General features: G+C 42.3%; 1 protein-coding gene across 1 annotated transcript in view; it reads left to right on the top strand.

Moving 5' to 3' along the window:
- The first annotated feature begins 6,955 nt into the window (after positions 1-6,955).
- Positions 6,956-22,500, top strand: part of LOC143105665 (retinoic acid receptor RXR-alpha-B-like) — a 91,028-nt gene continuing 75,483 nt past the window's right edge. Inside the window, exon 1 of the mRNA XM_076269724.1 lies at positions 6,956-7,130. Coding sequence (XP_076125839.1) covers positions 7,103-7,130 — 28 coding nt within the window. The 5' untranslated portion in view covers positions 6,956-7,102. The remainder of the gene's footprint in view (positions 7,131-22,500) is intronic.

Here is a 22,500-nt window from a genome sequence, read left to right as displayed (position 1 = left end):
CACACTGAAAAATGAGCTGCCCTGACACAGCTGAAGATCAGCCCTAACACCTCCTGATGAGGTTCCTCTGCTGTCACTAATCCTAACCGGAGCCGAGGCAGAGCCCAGCCGGACCCGAGCCAGAGCCCAACCGGAGCCCAGCCGGAGCCGAGCCAGATCCCAACCGGAGCCCAGCCGGAGCCGAGCCAGAGCCCAACCGGAGCCCAGGCGGAGCCGAAGGACATAGCTGATCTCCTACTGCACCAGGAGACGGCCTGACTAATAACCACTTTGGGCTAATCAGAGGAGCAAGTGTGTGTGTGTGTGTGTGTGTGTGTGTGTGTGTGTGTGTGTGTGTGTGTGTGTGTTTGTTTGTGTGTGTTTGTGTGTGTGTGTGAGTGTGTTTGTGAGTGTGTGTGTGTGTGTGTGGAATGGATATTGTTTGGTCTGTGAATCAGGATGTATCATTGACACAAAGCTTTCTCAAGAGGATAATGTTACATCTAATAAAGAGTATGCCGACCTTAAACCGCTGCGGAGTCAGGAAACTTTGGGACGTCATTTATTATTGTTTCCACTGTGGAGCCTGAGCTGTTAGTCTTGCAGTGCTGGACGAGTGGGGAGTGGAGTGGAGTGGAGGAGTGGAGTGGTGTGGTGTGGAGGAGTGGAGTGGGGTGGAGTGGAGTGGTGTGGTGTGGTGTGGAGTGGTGTGGTGTGGGATGGAGTGGTGTGGTGTGGTGTGGGGTGGTGTGGTGGACTGGCCTTTCTCTTCAGCATTGACCGGACTGGACACTAGAGGAATGGTGATCTGTCTCGAGGTGCCCTATGTGTGTGTGTGTGTGAGAGAGACACACGTGTGCATATGAAGGTGACATGTATGTGTTTGTGTGTGTGTGTGTATGTGTATATGTGTGTTTGTGTGTGTATGTGGTGTGTGTGTATGTGACACGTGTGTGTGTGTGTGTGTGTGTGTGTGTGTGTGTGTGTGTGTGTATAGGTGTATATGTGTGTTTGTGTGTGTATCTGACTTGTGTGTTTGTGATGTGTGTGTGTGTGTGTGTGTCCGTGTACATATGAGTGAGTGAGTGGGTGGGTGGGGTCTGCTTGTCAGTCTCAGGGCTTGTTGTGTTAACCTCTGACCCTGCACTCATCTGTTGGCAGGACACAGGAGGCCAGCACCGGAACACACGTGGCCCAGACGTGGCCCTGATCTGGCTCTAACGCGGCCCTGATCAGAACCGGCCCACTCCACCCAAGAACCAGCTACATCCATTGTACAGCTGTGCAATGACAATAAAGGCATTCTGTTCTATTCTGTTCTATTCTATTCTATTCTGTTCTGTTCTGTTCTATTCTATTCTATTCTATTCTATTTTTACAATGTAGAAATCACATAGGCTACTACAACATCAACATAATTCATACCAACACGATCAAATTCGTGACTACAGAGTTTTATTTTAGCATGGGTTTCCTCCATAAAAGAGACCTGCATGTAACTTCACAGCATGCAGTTAAAATCTTTAAATTTGCGGACGTGTCTTGGCTTTATTTTTTTGGCAAAAAAGGTCACTCTTAACCAGGCTTGGAATTTCACCATTCTGGGGGCAAGGCCACTTGGCCTTCAGTTGGGCATATTTGGTGGGGGGCACAAAGGCCACATGTCAGAGCACCAAGGCCAAAGTTAACTATACAGTAGTAGGCTATAAAAATGATCAAAGTTGTATTTAGCCTATTCACTGCAGTAGACCTGCATCACTGTATGAAACATTACAAAAACATGAAACATGACATATTACATATAACTGTAAATCATCTGATCATCTAATAAAAACAGATATCTAGGCTATATATAACATTTATTTTATATTTGGCCTGCTATGAAATCATGTATTGAACAATTTAAATTTAAGCACAGCTCAGCTTTAAGAAACTCAAATAGCCTAGATGCATGCTTAGCATTTTGTGATCATTAAGTCTACTTTCACAAACTCTTAGTCAGCTGTCCTCTGATTTACCAATATCTAGGCGATATTTGTAACATTTATTTTGTATTTGGCCCGTTATGAAATCATGTGGAACAATTTAAACACATTGTAAAACTTAAAGCCCAAATTTGGAGACATCCATGCATGTCGAAATTTACTGCAAATTCAAAACTGGATTACTCTGGAACGGCTAACTATACAGGGGACTGCTTTACACCTTTGCGTTCGGTAAGGTCTGCTGTTTATTCTGATATGTGGTTTGTCATTGTGTTAAAAGAAGGGTTCGTGAAGTATTCCACAGAGATGAATGGGTAGGGAGATCATGGACGCAAAACCTTCAGTAGAATGTATGATTAAATTGAATTATATTATTTACTTTTCTCGCGAACCATTCAACACAGCAATTATCGGCTAACATCGTTTAAAAGCTGAGAAAAGGCTCTTTCATGTGATACTTGTGATGTCTGTGTGATGAATAGGCTACTTCGCGAGTAGTTCAACTGAGAAGAATGGGTGAATTTGGACGCACTTTCTTTCTTGCGCTGTCACTTTCTCCACAGCGTAAAAGACTAAATTAATTTGCGCTGTGAATGCTAAGATTATTTTGACAGGCCACATGCTAAATAAAAATCGCTATTAGTAGGACACAAAGCAGAATATTGAAAGAAGGGCGCACCAAGGCCACCGTGGCCTGTAAACCTATGATTTTCAAAGGGGCTTCACCATAGATATATACACTAGATGTCGCCTTGACTACTGCTGCTCATTGGAACAAATGCGTCAATCGAGACGCCATCTTGCTTCAGTGATCCACTCCTCTATAGATACAGTCGGTTAAGACGTTCGGAAAGGTTACCGCCCCCCACGAGGGGGAAAGCATGCTAACCTCCCAGTGTATGCTAACAACTTAATTCACCCTCGATTGCCCAATGTTGACAACAAATTTCTCTGGAAGCTATATCCAATGGTAGCATCATTAGGTTGCTAACTGGCTAACTTTATATCGTCAGTGTAACATAACCAACTGGTACACATTACTTGTTAAAACTATTCCCACGGCCATTGTAGAGAATGTGCATTCATGTGAGAATAAATTCAGATGCAACTTACGAGTATGTGATGTTAAGGCAAAAGGGTTAGCTTGCTAAACCGAGCTACACAGTCCGGCCATTGAAAGCAGTTCTACAATGAGTACACTCGAGACAGTTCTGGCCGTTTAACTGGAATTAGCAAAATGAGGGAACTTAATGTTACCCTTAACCTCCTTGACACACAGATAACTCTCAGTTGAAACGTGTTTGTGCCGTTTAGTGATGTTTGCTAAAAGATTTAATATTTTTATAGGTGCTTTCTGTACTCAAGCCGGTGCACCTCCATTAGTTTACATGCAATCTAAACGAATGTTTTCCCCCTCGGGGGCTTTTCAGCCACGGTAACCACGGCAACTGGGGGCGGTAACCACGATTATGACTAGTATCCGACTGTATGTATAATGCATTAGCGTCAACCTGGGCAAAGATCTAGCGAAAATAAAATCACCATAAATCGTCAAAATCTCAAGCAATTATCTAGTTTTTTGGGTTGTTCCAACTGACAGGCATGTATTTATGGTTGAGTCTAGAGAAAACTAAGCTTAAGACGATAATAAAGATACATTTTACCCGTCTAGCCCCATAGACTCCCATTCATTCTGCACTAGCTAGCGGCAGCCCCTAGAGGAACAATGAGTAAACTGCAACCAAGTTCGATACAATGAAAGTAAACAGGCTCTTCGTAGACAGGCTCTGGTTGAGGCCACATACCCCTCGTCTCGTTTACTCATGTAAGTTGTAATCTCACCAGAAGTTGCTGTAGATCTGTAGAACATTTACCTCTGCTACTACATAGGCTACGTCAGTCGTTACTTTTATAATCATGGGTCAGTGCCATGGGCAAACGAGATGTAGCTGAATTCATAAATGACAAAGCCATGAGAAAGGTGATTTTCTTACGTTTCAACAACAAAGAAGCCGATCTGCCATCATTGTGAGAAGTTCCCAAATTTGTCGCTAATCGTTAAAAAGGTTTTCTATCGCTGGGGATGGCCAAACGTTGCTAAATAGGTAACGCTGACAATACAGGAGAACTAGTTTAGCGCTTCAGATCCCTGTACCAAGATGGCGGCGGTGTTGACGCATGCTGAGAAGCAGAAGGCGACATCTAGTGTATATATCTATGGGGCTTCACGGCCAACGCAAGGGGCTACGACGGCCATGGCCGTCGTGAAATTCCTACCCTGCTCTTAACAGCCGCCAGTCTTTGAGAAGATGTGAAATATCTACTGGAATTTTGTTTCTTTCTATTACACCTGCCAGGGAATCTGTGTTATGTGGCTAAGCTACTGCCTAGCAGGTAAAATGCGTTTAAATGGCTATAGTCTACATTTAAAACAATTTATTAGCTAGAAATGATGCCACATGTCTACATTCAATACTGTTTAAGCCACTTCGAACGTTTGTTTAGATCCAGTGATTCTGCCGTCATGGAAACGGAACGTCCCACTTCGGTACTCTATTTTGTTTATTGTATGACTGTTTATCATGATTGTGTATTATGCTAATAAATCATCTTTTCAGATGAAGTCTAAATCCTCTTTGATAATAACGTCTACAAAAGCTAAATCTGTGGTCATTATAGGGAGTGTAGTTTCTTCAGCGATAGGATTAGTGTTGTAGCGGTCTTGCCAAACTAGCACATTACGTGTTTGCTGGTAGACTGAATGTGATGTTTATTTTGGTAATCTACAGAGGGAACATGACCTAAACATGACTCTCATGAACATCTGCTCACACTGAGCACCTGGACCAATTACACATGTCTGGAGTGTGTGTGTGTGTGTTTACATGTGTGTGTGTGTGTGTCTGAAGTGTTCTGGATTTTATCATGTGCCCCATGATCAGGTTTAGCATGTCTTACCCGAGGCTAAGCAGAACGCATGCATTCATCTAATCTATTATTATGACTGCCACTAGCCTAGCATTCATTTATTTGCATTCATCTAATCTATTATTTACCCAATATGACAGCATCTAAAGCATGTGTAATTGTCTCTGATATATGCACGTGTATGTGTTTTCATGTGCCTTTAAATGTGTGTGTGTGTGTGGTGTGTGTGTGTGTGTGTGTGTGTGTGTGTGTGTGCAATGCTGTCTACTATGTCTAGTATAGATGAATCTTTTTTAAGCACAGAGGCATGTCTCAGTCCTCATTCATATTCCACCGACAGAATCCAGGTGGTTCAAAGATACTTTCATTTGTCATATACTCACACACACACACATATTAACTCACAAACACACACACAGACACACACACACACTCATTAACTCACTCACACACACACACACACACACACACACACATATTAACTCACAAACACACACACACACACTCACACTCATTAACTCACACACACACACACACACACACACACACACACACACACTTACACACACACACACACAGCAACAAAAACTCACATCCTGCACTGCACCATGCAGACTCCACTGCATGTAAGGCTGTTGTGTACCCCCCACTATACATAAAACAAGCTTTCAGCTCATGTTAAGGCTGTTTCCACTATACATAAAACAAGCTTTCAGCTCATGTTAAGGCTGTTTCCACTATACATAAAACAAGCTTTCAGCTCATGTTTGGACGACAGAGTGCCACTAGCCTATAGCGATGCAATGTCCCAGGAGTCAGCTGTGCGTGTGCTGTGGCATGCAGTGGGCATAAACTGGGCATACATTGGGTACAGTGGGCATAAACTGGGCATACATTGGGTACAGTGGGCATAAACTGGGCATACAATGGGTACAGTGGGCATAAACTGGGAATACATTGGGTACAATGAAGCACTACCGCTGGTACTGCTGCTGCCAGCCTCAGCTGCTGAGCTCATAATGTGGACGGATGGGCTGGATCTTCAATGTGCCAGCTGCATTAATTAATAATTAATTAATGATGAATTCCCTTCATCTCCCGGCAGCATCTGCAGCAGCAGAGGTAGAGGTTGGAGATGAGGCGTGTGCAACGTTGCAGAGATGCAGGCTTGCAGAACACACACACACACACACACACACACACACACACCATGCAACATCACACACTCCCACAGCAGGCCTGAGACCAGCACGCAAAATGTGCATGCGTGTGTGTGTGTGTGTGTGTGTGTGTGAGAGAGAGAGATAGGATCTCATGAAGTCTCCACAGGATTAACACACCACACCATTAAGTGAAAGTATTTCACAAAGCTTTACAAAAAAGGATCACACGCAGTCTCTAAAAGACAGATTATAGCCTAATTGTGACAATAAACACACAAATCTTTTAATACTGTAGAAGATAAATTACGCATATGTTAACAATGAAATGATTTCAAAGCAGTTTGTAATGTTCGTTCCATTTAAAATGTTTTAGTCATTATGCGGTGACAGTTACTGGATCATTACATGCACAGAGAGGAAGGCCTGGCACGCTCCACTGCAGATAGGGGGAGAGCACAGAGGATGAAACTATCTATTTGTAATATAAAAATATGCAAAGCTGCAGTGTCTGCCACTGTGCCACATATATAATACTTTAATCACAATGCACTGAGACTATTGGATGGATTGATTATGTCCACAGTCCACTATGTTTCTTTATCTTTGGTTGGTAGGGTGCTTTTTTGGTTACAGTCTACAGCATGTTTACAGTTTTCACTTACTCAGGTTGTCTGATTATGCAAATGGACGTTTGTTTTTCTGGTAAAAGAGAAATGCAGCGCGACTGCTCTGTATGCCAACGGTGTTGCACAGCACAGGCGTTGAGAACTCGTCACTGCGTGTGCGCTGGCGCCAGTCGGAGTCCCCCCACGCGCCTCCCCGCGTGTGTGGCTGGTAGGGGCAGGCGAGGAATGAGGAGCGCGGAGCCTGGGAGCGAGCGCAGCACGGAGCGAAACCGACAGAGTTTAGTTGCACGAAGTAGATTTTGACAGCGGAATTCAGACTTTAGACTGTCACCAGCAACGGCCTCTGGATGATTGCAGCCTGCTTACCGGAGTAGGATACGGTGTTGCTCCCTTCTTGGAAACTCCGCTGGAATGAGCTAACATGGAAACCAAACCTTTTCTGTCTTTAGGTGAGTTTTGCTCCCTGCACAAAATATGGTTTCTATTAACTCCAATTGTTGAGGAGAGATGATGAGAGTCTCGAGCTGCTTATTCGCGCTAAATGTCACCACCATAGTTAATCACTTTGCATTTCATTTGCCGCGAGACTCCGCTGTCTAATGTAAAACACATCACAGTGTTGAATTACAGCAGACTAATATTCGCTACTAAGAGATGTCGATACAATCAACAAGACACCTGGGAACTCCTGTTGGCTTCCATAGTTTTCTAGAAGTGCCATTTGAGCAGGCAGCTATAGGCTACAGAATACACTCACATAACGTAGCCTACATAGTTGCGGGTTTGGCTTGGCCAGTTGAACGTTGGCCGATAGACTTGGTGTATATCGTGCCATCTGACCGTGAAGAAAACATATGCTCAGGAATCTGTGCTTAGACCAGATTATACTGTGAGCGTTTCCTATTTGTTTGAAACATTTATCGTTAGCTACATGCGGGGAACGCACCCTTCCTCTGTCAGCACGCGCTGGAGTTTCCGCTGCGCACGGGGACATTCTGAGTGATCCCTCGCTGATCACAAGACCCAAGCTGTTTTAGCGACTTATCACAGCATGAAGACATCGGTGACTTTCAGATGGTGAATGCTGAACTGACCGATTAGTGCCAGAGAACACGAGGAGTCTGGGGAAACTATCGAACGCCAGATATTGCGTAATATCCTTCTCCATGTTGGGCAGAATTTGTCTCGTTTTCTGTGGCTTAAATATCTCATATCCATCTGACATGACAGTCTCAAAGAGGTATTGAAAACAAAATACCGGGAACCTAAAATTGAGAATAATGCTGAGCACTCGTAATGATACAGATTACACTAAGGAGACACGTTACAAACCCCAAAATGTATCCGAGTAAATGTAGAGTTCTAGAGTTCTGTCCAACAGGTCTTTTAAACAAACAAACTGCAGTGCATGTTGAAACTGATATTTAACCTAAACACGTGCGTCAGTTCTCAGGAATGCTGCTTGTTTTCAGTAGTTTATAAGACCCGCGAAATGTCATTGCTATTGTGAAGGCCAAGTCCCCTCTATTCGTACACTTTTATTGGCATTTTTGAAAAAGGACATTTCGCAAGGACTTTTTTTTTTTTTACTGCCGGAGCCCGACCCCCTTCCCGCGCCTCCCAAGTCCACGGTCGTTAATGAGCGCCCGGTTCGCATTGCTGGAGGAATGGCTCTTTCACGGGCCGGCCCAATAAAAGCCAGACTGTTTGGGTTTACTGCTCACTTTTGTGTTTCTGAAGTCATGATTAGTCCTTTGTGGAAGTCTGCAGCTGTCATTTTTATTGGCGAGGCTTTAAAGGGAAAGTGAATTGCTTAAAGTGACAGCATTTCCCAGACACCTCCTGGCTTAGTCCAAACTGGGGGAGTTGATCACTTCCCAGCCACTATTGCCAAGTTGAGAAACACCCCCTGCACAGAGGGTACGGAAACATGTCACTGCGCAGAGAAATGGTCTCATAGATCTGCACTAGACATTGTCATAGATCTGCACTAGACAATAGCAACCTATAGCAGCCTATTGCAATACTCACTGTGTCAATGTGATCACAGGAAGAAATAAACATCATATGTACAGTATATATATCTATATATCCATATGTCCTGCCAAGGATTTGGGGTCATTTCCAGTGCTGAAGTTTGGAGGTCATAACTGGCCTGGTGTGGAGGTTTTGAAGGTCATTCTAGACTGATTTGTGTGTGTGTATGTGTGTGTGTGTGTGTGTGGGGGGGTACTCTTGTCCTTGTGTTGTGTAGAACACACATGGTTGGTGATGAGGTGTTTTTTAGAGTAGGGGTCTCCTGTGTCTGTGTGTGTGTGTTTGTGTGTGTGTGTGTGTGTGTGAGGGGTCTCCTGTGTCTGTGTGTGTGTGTGTGTGTGTGTGTGTGTGAGGGGTCTCCTGTGTCTGTGTGTATGTGTGTGTGTGTGTGTGTGTGTGTGTGTGTGTGTGTGTGAGGGGTCTCCTGTGTCTGTGTGTGTGTGTGTGTGTGTGTGTCTGTGTGTGTGTGTGTGTGTGTGTGTGTGAGGGGTCTCCTGTGTGTGTGTGTATGTGTGTGTGTGTGTGTGTGTGTGTGTGTGTGTGTGTGAGGGGTCTCCTGGGGCCTTGATGTAAATGACCCTGCTGTGATGAAATACTGGGGTCAGATAACAGGTGAAATGAGAACTTTGTGAGATAGAACATGTGATGTTGGGGACAGATAACACACAGGTGGAATGAAATGAGATGTTTTGCAGTGGAGAGTGATATATGATTTCAGGATTTCTGCAGCGGTAGTAGAGTGATATGTGATTTCAGGATTTCTGGAGCGGAGAGTGAGATATGATTTCAGGATTTCTGGACTGATAAGAGAGAGAGTGAGCGTAGGGTGCTGCTCATGGTCAACTCTGAGCTCTGACACCCAATTAGAATGCAGCTGCGGAGCTCTGACACCCAATTAGAATGCAGCTGTGTAATGGACAGTACGGCTGAACCACACTGATATACCACCATAGGATGGACACACAGTACCGGCAGGGCCTAATGTGTGTGTCAGATGTAGTGTGTGTGTGTGTGTGTGTGTGTGTGTGAGAGAGAGAGGGTGATGAATATGAATGATCTGACCTGATTTACAGTTTATAGTCTAATGGAGCAGCACTACCAACATGACTAATATGTGCATGTGTGTATCAGACATAATGTGTGTGTGTGTGTGTGTGTGTGTGTGATTTGGGTGAGAAGAGAGATGAAGTATATATGAGTATGTGTGAGTGATGTTAGACGTTGTATGTTGTGAGTGATGTAAGTGCTTGTATGTTTGTGTGGCAATTGATGATGAATATCTTTTTGCAATGTTAATAATGTGTGTGTGTGTGTGTAAGAGAGAGTGTGTCTGAAAGATTGTGACATGTGTGTGTTTGTGTGTTTTGTTAATGCATGTGCATTAATTAATGCACTATACCACATGATGTACAAAATAAACAAAGCATTAGCATCATTGCAGCATCAACATGTTGGATTTGTAAAGATTATTTATTTACATATTTCCATGATTACTTTATACCTTTTTACACTGTCTCTTGTGGTACATAGTGGCTTGGGTGATGCTGTGGGGGTAAAGACAAGAGAACCAGGGAGAACCATGGAGAACCAGGGAGAACTTTGCAGCTTGTGTGAAACAGAATGGCCCTGTGTACACTTGGTTTTATAGAGCGTTTTGGCCAATCAGAGAAAGCTGAGACATGCTTCTCCAAGGTGCCAAACTGTGTTCAGGCTTTGTGTAACAAGTGGACAGCACACAGCACAAAACATAACACATAACACAACACATAACACAACACATAACACAACACATAACACAGCACATAACACAGCACACAGCACATAACACAACACAACACAACACATAACACAACACATAACACAACACAGCACATAACACAACACATAACACAGCACAACACACAGCACAGCACATAACATAACACAACACATAACACAACACACAACACAGCACATAACACAACACATAACACATAACATAACACATAACACAACACATAACACAACACATAACACAACACATAACACAGCACATAACACAGCACATAACACAACACAACACATAACACAACACATAACACAGCACATAACACAACACATAACACAACACACAGCACATAACACAACACACAACACAGCACATAACACAACACAGCACATAACACAACACATAACACAACACATAACACAGCACATAACACAGCACATAACACAACACATAACACAGCACATAACATAACACATAACACAGCACATAACACATAACACAACACATAACACAACACATAACACAACACATAACATAACACAGCACATAACACAGCACATAACACAACACATAACACAACACATAACACAACACATAACACATCACATAACACAGCACATAACACAACACATAACACAACACAACACATAACACAACACATAACACAACACATAACACAACACACAGCACATAACACAGCACATAACACAGCACATAACACAACACATAACACAACACAGCACATAACACAACACATAACACAGCACATAACACAGCACATAACACAACACATAACACAACACATAACACAACACATAACACAACACATAACACAGCACATAACACAGCACACAGCACATAACACAACACATAACACAACACATAACACAACACACAACACAGCACATAACACAGCACATAACACAACACATAACACAACACAACACATAACACAACACATAACACAGCACATAACATAACACAACACATAACACAACACATAACACAGCACATAACACAGCACATAACACAACACAACACATAACACAACACATAACACAGCACATAACACAACACAACACATAACACAACACATAACACAACACATAACACAGCACATAACACAGCACACAGCACATAACACAACACACAACACAACACATAACACAACACATAACACAGCACATAACACAGCACATAACATAACACAACACAGCACATAACACAACACATAACACAACACAGCACATAACACAACACATAACACAGCACATAACACAGCACATAACACAACACATAACACAACACATAACACAACACATAACACAACACATAACACAGCACATAACACAACACACAACACAACACATAACACAACACATAACACAGCACATAACACAACACAGCACAGCACATAACATAACACATAACACAGCACATAACACAACACAGCACAGCACATAGCACATAACACAGCACATAGCACAGCACATAACACAAGTGGACAGCACATAACACAAGTGGACAGCATATAACACAAGTGGACAGCACATAACACAAGTGGACAGCACATAACACAAGTGGACAGCACATAACACAAGTGGACAGCATATAACACAAGTGGACAGCATATAACACAAGTGGACAGCACATAACACAAGTGGACAGCATATAACACAAGTGGACAGCACATAACACAAGTGGACAGCACATAATACACGTGTGAACGTGATACCAATCACATCAGCTGATTTGGATGGCAGTGGCAGGCAGGTCTCTGAGTTTTACTGCCTCTCAGGAAAGTCTTTACGTGTGTTCCTATAACTCACCTGATATATTATAAGTGTTCCTATAACTCACCTGATATATTATACATGTTCCTATGTTCCTATAACTCACCTGATATATTATACATGTTCCTTTAACTCACCTGATATATTATACATGTTCCTATAACTCACCTGATATATTATAAGTGTTCCTATAACTCACCTGATATATTATAAGTGTTCCTATAACTCACCTGATATATTATACATCTTCCTATAACTCACCTGATATATTATACATGTTCCTATAACTCACCTGATATATTATACATGTTCCTATAACTCACCTGATATATTATACGTGTTCCTATAACTCACCTGATATATTATAAGTGTTCCTATAACTCACCTGATATATTATACATCTTCCTATAACTCACCTGATATATTATACATGTTCCTATAACTCACCTGATATATTATACATGTTCCTATAACTCACCTGATATATTATAAGTGTTCCTATAACTCACCTGATATATTATACATCTTCCTATAAATCACCTGATATATTATAAGTGTTCCCATAACTCACCTGATATATTATACATCTTCCTATAACTCACCTGATATATTATACATGTTCCTATAACTCACCTGATATATTATACGTGTTCCTATAACTCACCTGATATATTATACATGTTCCTATAACTCACCTGATATATTATAAGTGTTCCTACTGATATATTATACATGTTCCTATAACTCACCTGATATATTCTACATGTTCCTATAACTCACCTGATATATTATAAGTGTTCCTATAACTCACCTGATCCTATAACTCACCTGATATATTATACGTGTTCCTATAACTCACCTGATATATTATACGTGTTCCTATAACTCACCTGATATATTATAAGTGTTCCTATAACTCACCTGATATATTATAAGTGTTCCTATAACTCACCTGATAGATCATGATGCTGACAACGCCACATGTCTGGAGCATAACAACGGATACAAATGGACACACAATCTATATTGTTGCTATGGAGAGCAGTGGAAACACAATCTATATTGTTGCCATGGAGAGCAATGGCAGAGTCGCCACGATGTTGATCTGGCTGCACTCAGGCTAGAGATGATGTTGAACTCCATGTGACTGAGATGGGATCCCCACTGATCTCCACATGACTGAGATTGGATCCCCACTCTCAGAGAGACTGTTTCAGTCCTCACTTTATCAGCAGACATGGAGAAAGCTGAAGTTTAGATCAGTGAAAGCAATCACAGCATAAAGACAGAGCGAACGAAACAGTCACATCACATGTTTGAAAGTCAAGCTTCAGTTCAATATTCCAAATGTGGCTTTAAGATGGGCCACTTCTGATTGGTGGGCATGCCTAGTGCATGAGAAGAACAGCACTTCTGATTGGTGAGCATGCCTAGTGCATGAGAAGAACAGCACTTCTGATTGGTGAGCATGCCTAGTGCATGAGAAGAACAGCACTCACTCCTGTTTGGTGAGCTTTATTGTCTGTGATGACACAAGGAGAGTGACATACATAAACAGATCCTGTAGATGTGAAAACATTATGCATTGGGACAAAGTTGCAAGCTGCACGATTAATTGTAGCCTTTGCAATTAGCTAACTGCGCTAGCTGTGCTAGTTCAAATTGCCATTTCGATCAGAAAGCGATTAATTGTGCAGATCGATTAATTCGATCAGAAAGCGATTCATTGTGCAGTCTTAGAAAGCAGATGGTAGGGAGGTAGCAGGTCTAGTGTGCTGTGGCGGCTCTCATCCTAGAGAAATGGATGTTGTGGGATTGTGTGATATCAAGAACCTCAGATGATCTCAATCGCAGGTGGTTGTCACTTAAACTTCTAAACTATCATCCTTTAGTTATCTTGTGTGTTGTATGTAAACAACAACAACAGATTGCATATAGACTAGCCTATAGAACTGGAATGTCATGTCAACAATATGGCAGCGGCGGTGTTTGCGAATAAGCCCAATATAAAAACAAGACTAAGCTAAAGGTGGTGGGAAAAGTGTGTGTGATCGACATGTTCCATCAATAGTGGGAGGATTGTTTAAACTCTGAAGTGTGTGGATGTGTTTGTTTGTGACTGGGAGTGTGTGTGTATGTGTGTGTGTGTGTGTGTGTGTGTGTGTGAGAGAGAGAGAGTTTTTCATCTAAGGAAGTTATTGGAGAACAATGAGGAAGGTGGGACAGGATGCTGAAGAAGTTGAACACACATCTCCAGAGAACACACCCACACACACACACACACACACACACACACACACACACACCATACACACACCTCCAGAGAACACACACACACACACACACACACACCATACACACACCTCCAGAGAACACACACACACACACACAAACACACATACACACATACACATACACACACACACATACACACATACCTCAGAGAACACACACACACACACACACCAGAGAACACACACACACACACACCTCAAAGAACACACACACACACACACACATACTTAGAGAACACACACATGCACACACACACACACACACCAGAGAACACACACACACACACCTCAAAGAACACACACACACACAAACACATACCTCAGAGAACACACAGATTCCCGATCACTACTGCTGTTCCCACATGTTTGGCACACATACTCTTTCTCACACATGTTTGGCACACACACACACACACACACACACTCACTGATACTGCCTCACTTTTGCATTGATGTTGACCTTCTTGTAGTTTCCCTGAGCACTCACCATGTCCTCGAAGCACCAGCTTTGTGCACTGTGCGTGCGTGCGTGCGTGCGTGTGTGTGTGTGTGTGTGCACGTGTTTGCGTGTGAATAAGAAGTGAAGTGTGTACGAGAAAGTGACAGAATGAAATGTGTGTGTGCATGGGGTTGTGTGTGTGCATGGGGTTGTGTGTGTGTGTGTGTGTGCATGGGGTTGTGTGTGTGCATGGGGTTGTGTGTGTGTGTGTGTGTGCATGGGGTTGTGTGTGTGCATGGGGTTGTGTGTGTGTGTGCATGGGGTTGTGTGTGTGCATGGGGTTGTGTGTGTGTGTGTGCATGGGGTAGTGTTGTCACAATACCAAAATTATGACTTCGATACAATACCTGCCATAAATATCTCGATGCTCGATACTGAAACGATACCACGGAGAAATCCTAAAATATCTGGAAAAGAAAGGACGCAGACCTCCTCCAAGTGTATTGAGTATTAAATTTAGTGTGCAGGTCAAGTCTGGGTTCTGAACTTCTGAACTTCCTACATAATTATTATTTTTATAGTCAGTAAAATAGTAGTTTGTGTGTGAGAAATCTCTAGAACACGATCCACCCAACCCCATAGAGTTCATCAGTGGAGAGACCTCTAGAACATGATCAGACCAGGTAGATCAAGGCTTCTAGGGGACCAGGTAGATCAACACTTCCTAGGGGACCAGGTAGATCAAGGCTTCCTAGGGGACCAGGTAGATCAAGGCTTCCTAGGGGACCAGGTAGATCAAGGCTTCCTAGGGGACCAGGTAGATCAAGGCTTCCTAGGGGACCAGGTAGATCAACGCTTCCTAGGGGACCAGGTAGATCAACGCTTCCTAGGGGACTGGCCGGTTCAACACGCGTAGCAGACCGGGCGGTTAGACACTTCCTTGTCGCGCAGACTCCGACTAAAGCATTCTTTCTTTGGGCCGCGCACAAGTCTCTTCCAGGCTCAATCACACACACACACACACACACACACACACACACACACACACACACACACACACACACACAGGTCTCCTCCAGGTCCAATCACTGCAAATCAATTAGGGGCTTTTGCCCAGACATCTTTTAAAAGAGTCAGCACACAAGAGCTCTTTTGTATTTCTGGAGCAGCAGGGATTTTACTCTCACACCATACGGCACACGGACACACACACACACACACACACACACAAATGTACTCGCACATATGAGGGGCCGTCTAGGCCTTAATTCATACTTGGTCTTACACACACTATCATAACCTTGCACATACACCACTATACTCATGCACACTCACTATTATAGTCATTTTACATGTATGTATGAGAGGGTATAGTCGTGTATGTGAGAGAGTATAGTAGTGTATGTGAAGGAGTATAGTAGTGAATGTGAGAGAGTATAGTAGTGTATGTGAGAGAGTAAAGAGTATAGTAGTGTATGTGAGAGAGTTTAGTAGTGTATGTGAGAGAGTATAGTAGTGTATGTGAGAGAGTTTGGTAGTATATGTGAGAGAGTATAGTAGTGTATGTAAGAGAGAGTATAGTAGTGTATGCGAGAGAGTATACTAGTGTATGCAAGAGAGTATAGTAGTGTATGCGAGAGAGTTTAGTAGTGTATGCGAGAGAGTTTAGTAGTCTATGTGAGAGAGTTTAGTAGTCTATGTGAGAGAGTTTAGTAATGTATGCGAGAAGGTATAGTAGTGAATGCAAGAGAGTATAGTAGTAAATGTGAGAGAGTATAGTGGTGTATGTGAGAGAGTATAGTAGTATATGTGAGAGAGTATAGTGGTGTATGTGAGAGAGTATAGTGGTGTGTGTGAGAGAGTTTGCATGAAACGGAAGGGAGTTTGCATGAAACGAAGGAGTTTGATTTCTCAGTTCCTGATTGGTTTGTCAGTGTCACTTCTCTCTAGCTAGCCAATTAAAATCAAGGAAGGGGCGGGACCTACACTGTCAACAATGTTCGTGTAGACCTAGTGGTCGAGGAAAAAATCAGCCAAGTCCTATGTGACTAAATATTAAACTACTACTGCAAACCGAATGCAAATTAGGCTACAAAGACATGAGGGGTGCCTATTCTATTGTAATTGCCTAGCTACCAGCTCATTTTGTCTGGCGAAGTCATATTTTAGTGAACTGAGTCCTGAAAAATTGCTGCGGGACCTAGCATTTACACTGTCAACACAGTTTGCATAACGTTAGTGATGGGGGAAAAAATCAGCCAAGTCCTATGTGACTAAATATTAAACTACTACTGCAAACCGAATGCAAATTGCAAAGACACAAGGGGTGACATATTCTATTGTAATGCCAGCTCCTTTTGTCTGGCGAAGTCATATTTTAGTGAACTGAGTCCTGAAAGATTGCCATTTCAGTTAGCTAGTTAGTTAGCATTAAGCCAGGCAGCAAAGACATGCTGCTGGTAGATAGTTTGGTAACCTAGCAACAATAAACACTTGACCCGCAGCACTATGAAAGGAGCGATGTCTGGAGCTCTGTTCTAGAATCTTTGGCTGCCAGTGCAAAAATAACGATGTGGACACAGGCTCACGAGTCACTGGCAACAGCAGACAAGGTTACCAAAAATGTGTGACAGCCAAACTATAATGCACGTCCTTTTTGGAATGTTGCTGGAATGCTAGCTAACTAGCTAACTGCAATGGCAGCAATCTTTCAGATCTCAGTTCACTAAAATATGACTTCGCCTGACAAAAGGAGCTGGTAGCCTAGGCTATTAGCAGTGGCGTAACTATAGTAGGTGCAGCAAGTGCAGTCGCACCAGGGCCCGTGACCTCCCGGGGCCCGTCGCTACCCCCGCCCTTTTTTTTTTTTTGAACTTTAGAATGTTAGAGCACGGAGAGTGAAGCGTCACTTTGACGATCTATCGGAAGATGAGCGCTTAACCGATGCAGAGAGATACTTCAAAGTGCAGGTATTTAATGCAACTCTGGACATCATAATCAGTCAGCTCTCCCAAAGATTTGCAAGTATGCGGGAAACTTGTCATGTGTTTGAGTCTTTACGTCCTATGACCCTTCAACTCGCAGGTGATGATGAACTGCTTGAAAAGGCAAGACGTTTGTCAGACCATTATAGCAGGGACATTGCACCGACATTCCCAACACAACTCCTCTCATTCAGGTCTTGCTTTAAAGCAGAGATTTCACAGAAGTCATCTATTTTTCAACTTGCCAAAATGCTGGTGGTAGATTGACAGTGTAACATCCACATTCGGGCTCATGTTGTTTCTGACATTGCCTGTGACTGTGGCAACAGCTAAGCGATCTTTTTCCAAACTCAAACTTATTAAGACCTATAATAACCTACCTAATAAGCAGCATGGGGCAGGAGATTCTCCGCGGGTTAGCTATCCTGTCCATTGAAAATACGAGAGCCAGAGCATTAAATATTGGGAACATTTTGCACAACGAAAGGCTCGTAAGATGGCCTTCTTCTAATGGCCTAATTCACGCATATTGGGGATTGTATGCATATGAATGATTTTATTTGGTTTCTGGACGGTTAAATAAGTTTGGCTACATTAAGTTTTGTTTCTGCGCAGTGCGAGTTTATAAGCAAGCAATCTACGCTTGCAGTTTCAGCAGAGGGTTGAAGAAGCGCATTGAGTGTTCCCATAATTCCATGCGAGTTGATGTTAATGCAGTAATATTAGATTACCCTGGCCTGCAGGCTGTTAATAAAATTATTTTTTTATATTTTTACATGTAATGGATATGTAGTCGTGTGTTTTTTATTTGAAATTGTAATCTGTAACTACTAAACTACTTCGGTGCCTCAGGCCCTTTGCATAAACAATTGAAGTCGCCCTTAATGTGTATTGCATGTATCAGAGCTAATTCATCCTGGGCCAAAGTTCGTCGGTATGGGGCCCGCTTAGCGCTCTCGCACCTGGGCCCACCATTGGCTTGTTACGCCACTGGCTATTAGGCTACAATAGAATAGGCACCCCTCATGTCTTTGTAGCCTAATTTGCATTCGGTTTGCAGTAGTAGTTTAATATTTAGTCACATAGGACTTGGCTGATTTTTTCCTCCACCACTAGGTCTACACGAACATTGTTGACAGTGTAGGTCCCGCCCCTTCCTTGATTTTAATTGGCTAGCTAGAGAGAAGTGACATTGACAAACCAATCAGGAACTGAGAAATCAAACTCCTTCCGTTTCATGCAAACTCCCTTCCGTTTCATGCAAACTTTCTCACATATACTACTATACTCTCTCACATACACCACTATACTCTCTCACATATACTACTATACTCTCTCACATACACCACTATACTCTCTCACATTTACTACTATACTCTCTTGCATTCACTACTATACCTTCTCGCATACACTACTAAACTCTCTCACATAGACTACTAAACTCTCTCGCATACACTATTATACTCTCTCGCATACACTACTAAACTCTCTCGCATACACTACTATACTCTCTTGCATACACTAGTATACTCTCTCGCATACACTACTATACTCTCTCTTACATACAGTACACTACTATACTCTCTCACATACACTACCAAACTCTCTCACATACACTACTATACTCTCCCACATGCACTACTATAGTCTCTCACATACACTACTATACTCTCTCACATACACTACTATAGTCTCTCACATACACTACTATATTCTCTCACATGTACTACTAAACTCTCTCACATACACTACTATACTCTTTACTCTCTCACATACACTACTATACTCTCTCACATTCACTACTATACTCCTTCACATACAGTACTATACTCTCTCACATACACGACTATACCCTCTCATACTTACATGTAAAATGACTATAATAGTGAGTGTGCATGAGTATAGTGGTGTATGTGCAAGATTATGATAGTGTGTGTAAGACCAAGTATGAATTAAGGCCTAGACGGCCCCTCATACGCACACACACACACACACACACACACACACACACAAATGTACATACACACACACACACACACACACAAAAATGTACATGCACACACACACACACATACACACACACACACACACACACACACACACACACATACGCACACACACATGTACACACACACACACACACACACACACACACACACACACACACACACACATGTACATACACACACACACACACACACACACACAAATGTACATGCACACACACACACACACACACCATACACACACACACACACACACACACACACAGTCACACACACACACACAGAAAGATGAGATGTCATGTACTAGTCGTTGAGCCAGAGGGGTGTGTCAGTGCCATCTAAGGGGCAGAAGTCTCTTAGTCATGTCTGGCCAGCTGTACCACCCCAGAGTTAGATATGTGATAGCATGGTAGCATTGCATGGCATTGGTAGCAGCTTTGTGTGTTATCACCCTGTTTATGTCTATTATATGCTTATACAGGGATTATAGATATATTCTACACACAAAACAATATATATTTGAAATATATTTACGTGATATATTCTGAAATATATGTTAATATTGGCCCAAAACATATATTTTTGACACTTGAAATATATTTCAATATATTTTTTTCTGCGTGTGTGTGTGTGTGTGTTTGTGTGTGTGTGTGCGGGTCTGTGAGTACATATATATGTATATATTTGTGCCCAGGAACATGTATGTGTCAGAGACAGGTCTTATTTTCTATACCATGTCCCTCATGTCCCTCATGTTAAGACATGTTGTGCTGCCAGGGTAGCAGAGGGCCCTTCTCCAAGAAGTATGGCCATTGTATTATTGTCTTCAATGGCTATGAGATTTGGTATGACTTTTTGGATGTTCATAAAAAAGGTTTGTCTTAAAGTGTCATATTTTTGGCAGTGAAGAAGAAAGTGCTCCTCTGTCTCAACCTCCTCTGCCTGACAGTGACCACATAATCTTTGTTCTCTTGGCCGCCAGGTTTTCCTGTGCCTGCCTGTTTCTATTGCTAGGTTGTGGTCACTGAGCCTGTACTTGGTCAGGATGTGCCTTTGCTTCGTATCTGACTGAGACGAGATATTCAGCCAATTCATATTCTCTTTTTAGGATCAGATATGAAAACATTCTACTTTGGTTTGTAATTTGGTTTGTCCAATGCTCTAAATAATCTTCTTTTGCTTGATTCATTTTTTTGTTGACTCTAATTGATGTTTGGGAAGCAGCGCTGGACTGAGCTTGATCTTTGTTAGTTTTTGTTACTCTCTCTCTTTCTCTCTTTCTCTCTATTTCTCTCTCTCTCTCTTTCTCTCTATCTCTCTTTCTCCGTGGTCTGTGCTGTATTTCCCAGAAAAGTTGGATCCTATGTGACTGTTTTCATACAGTCTGAGATGTGTGTTCATCATGTGTGTACCCTGATCTGTTGGTCTGTGTGTGATGTGTGTGTGTTGTGTGTGCGTAGTCTGAGATGAGTGTGTGCATAATGTGTGTACCCTGATCTGTTGATCTGTGTGTGATGTGTGTGTTGTGTGTGTGTGTGTGTTGTGTGTGCGTTAGGGGTGGGCGATATATATCGTCTGCGATAATATCGTGATTGTTGTTTTAACGATGTGCAAATTGACATTATCGAGTATTTAAATTACTTATGGGGAAAAAATCACGAAATCACACACTGAAGACTCATACATTCCCAGGAGGTAGGCTATGCGGGAGAAGTGCAGCAGAGCAAGTGTCACGTGATCACTAGTGGGTCACAACGTTGTCCCACGCAGCCCAGAGCCATCCTAATGTTTATTTTGCGCAGTGAGAGTAGCCTACTTGGGATTTTATGCAGCTACTTCTGTTCAAGTAGCATTGATGAGACAGTCACGTTTTTTCCTACACGGTATTATATGGAGAGAAAACATTAGCCTTTGAGTATTTTAATAGTCAGTTGTAAACAAATAACTATTCTCATGTAACTCTTTTGTAAATGGACTGAAGTTCGCTCTAAATATCTACGTTTACCGATTATGCTAACCGTTAGCATCTCTATGGGATTTCTCATATACATTAGCCATAAGCTAACGCATTAGTTTCTATTCTGTAACTTGGAATGCTAACCTACAAGATTGCTCTAAAACAAAACATATAAGGAAATAACTGAGATGTAGGCTACTCTGTTGGTCTGCTCTTAGTTTTACAGTGAATCCTATGTAAAGGTTTGAAAGAAACTTCAGCTTCAGACTTTCTCTTGGGAAACTGTTAGGCCTATTCATCTTCTCTAACGTAGCTTAGTCAGCTAGACCATGTCATTGCCACACACACAAGTGGGGGCAGAATTGGAAATGTGTCATAACAATGCATTGGTTGATTTGGTTAAAAAGTCACAGGTTAGGTTATTGGTTATTGTAATGATGCTATTCATAAATAATGAGCTGTAAAGTAACTCAGACTTTAACAAAAACAATTTTTTAAAGGATATCGACTAATCGTTATCGTCAAAATCACAAAAAATATT

This window comes from Alosa pseudoharengus, unplaced genomic scaffold (assembly GCF_046254945.1).
Source record: "Alosa pseudoharengus isolate Yale_2024_CS ecotype anadromous, Long Island Sound unplaced genomic scaffold, YU_APseudo_1.1 YU_APseudo_1.1_scf_6, whole genome shotgun sequence".
Classification (NCBI taxonomy): Eukaryota; Metazoa; Chordata; class Actinopteri; order Clupeiformes; family Clupeidae; genus Alosa; species Alosa pseudoharengus.
The sequence above is the reverse complement of the archived record's forward strand: the minus strand, read 5'-3'. Positions and strand labels throughout refer to the sequence as shown.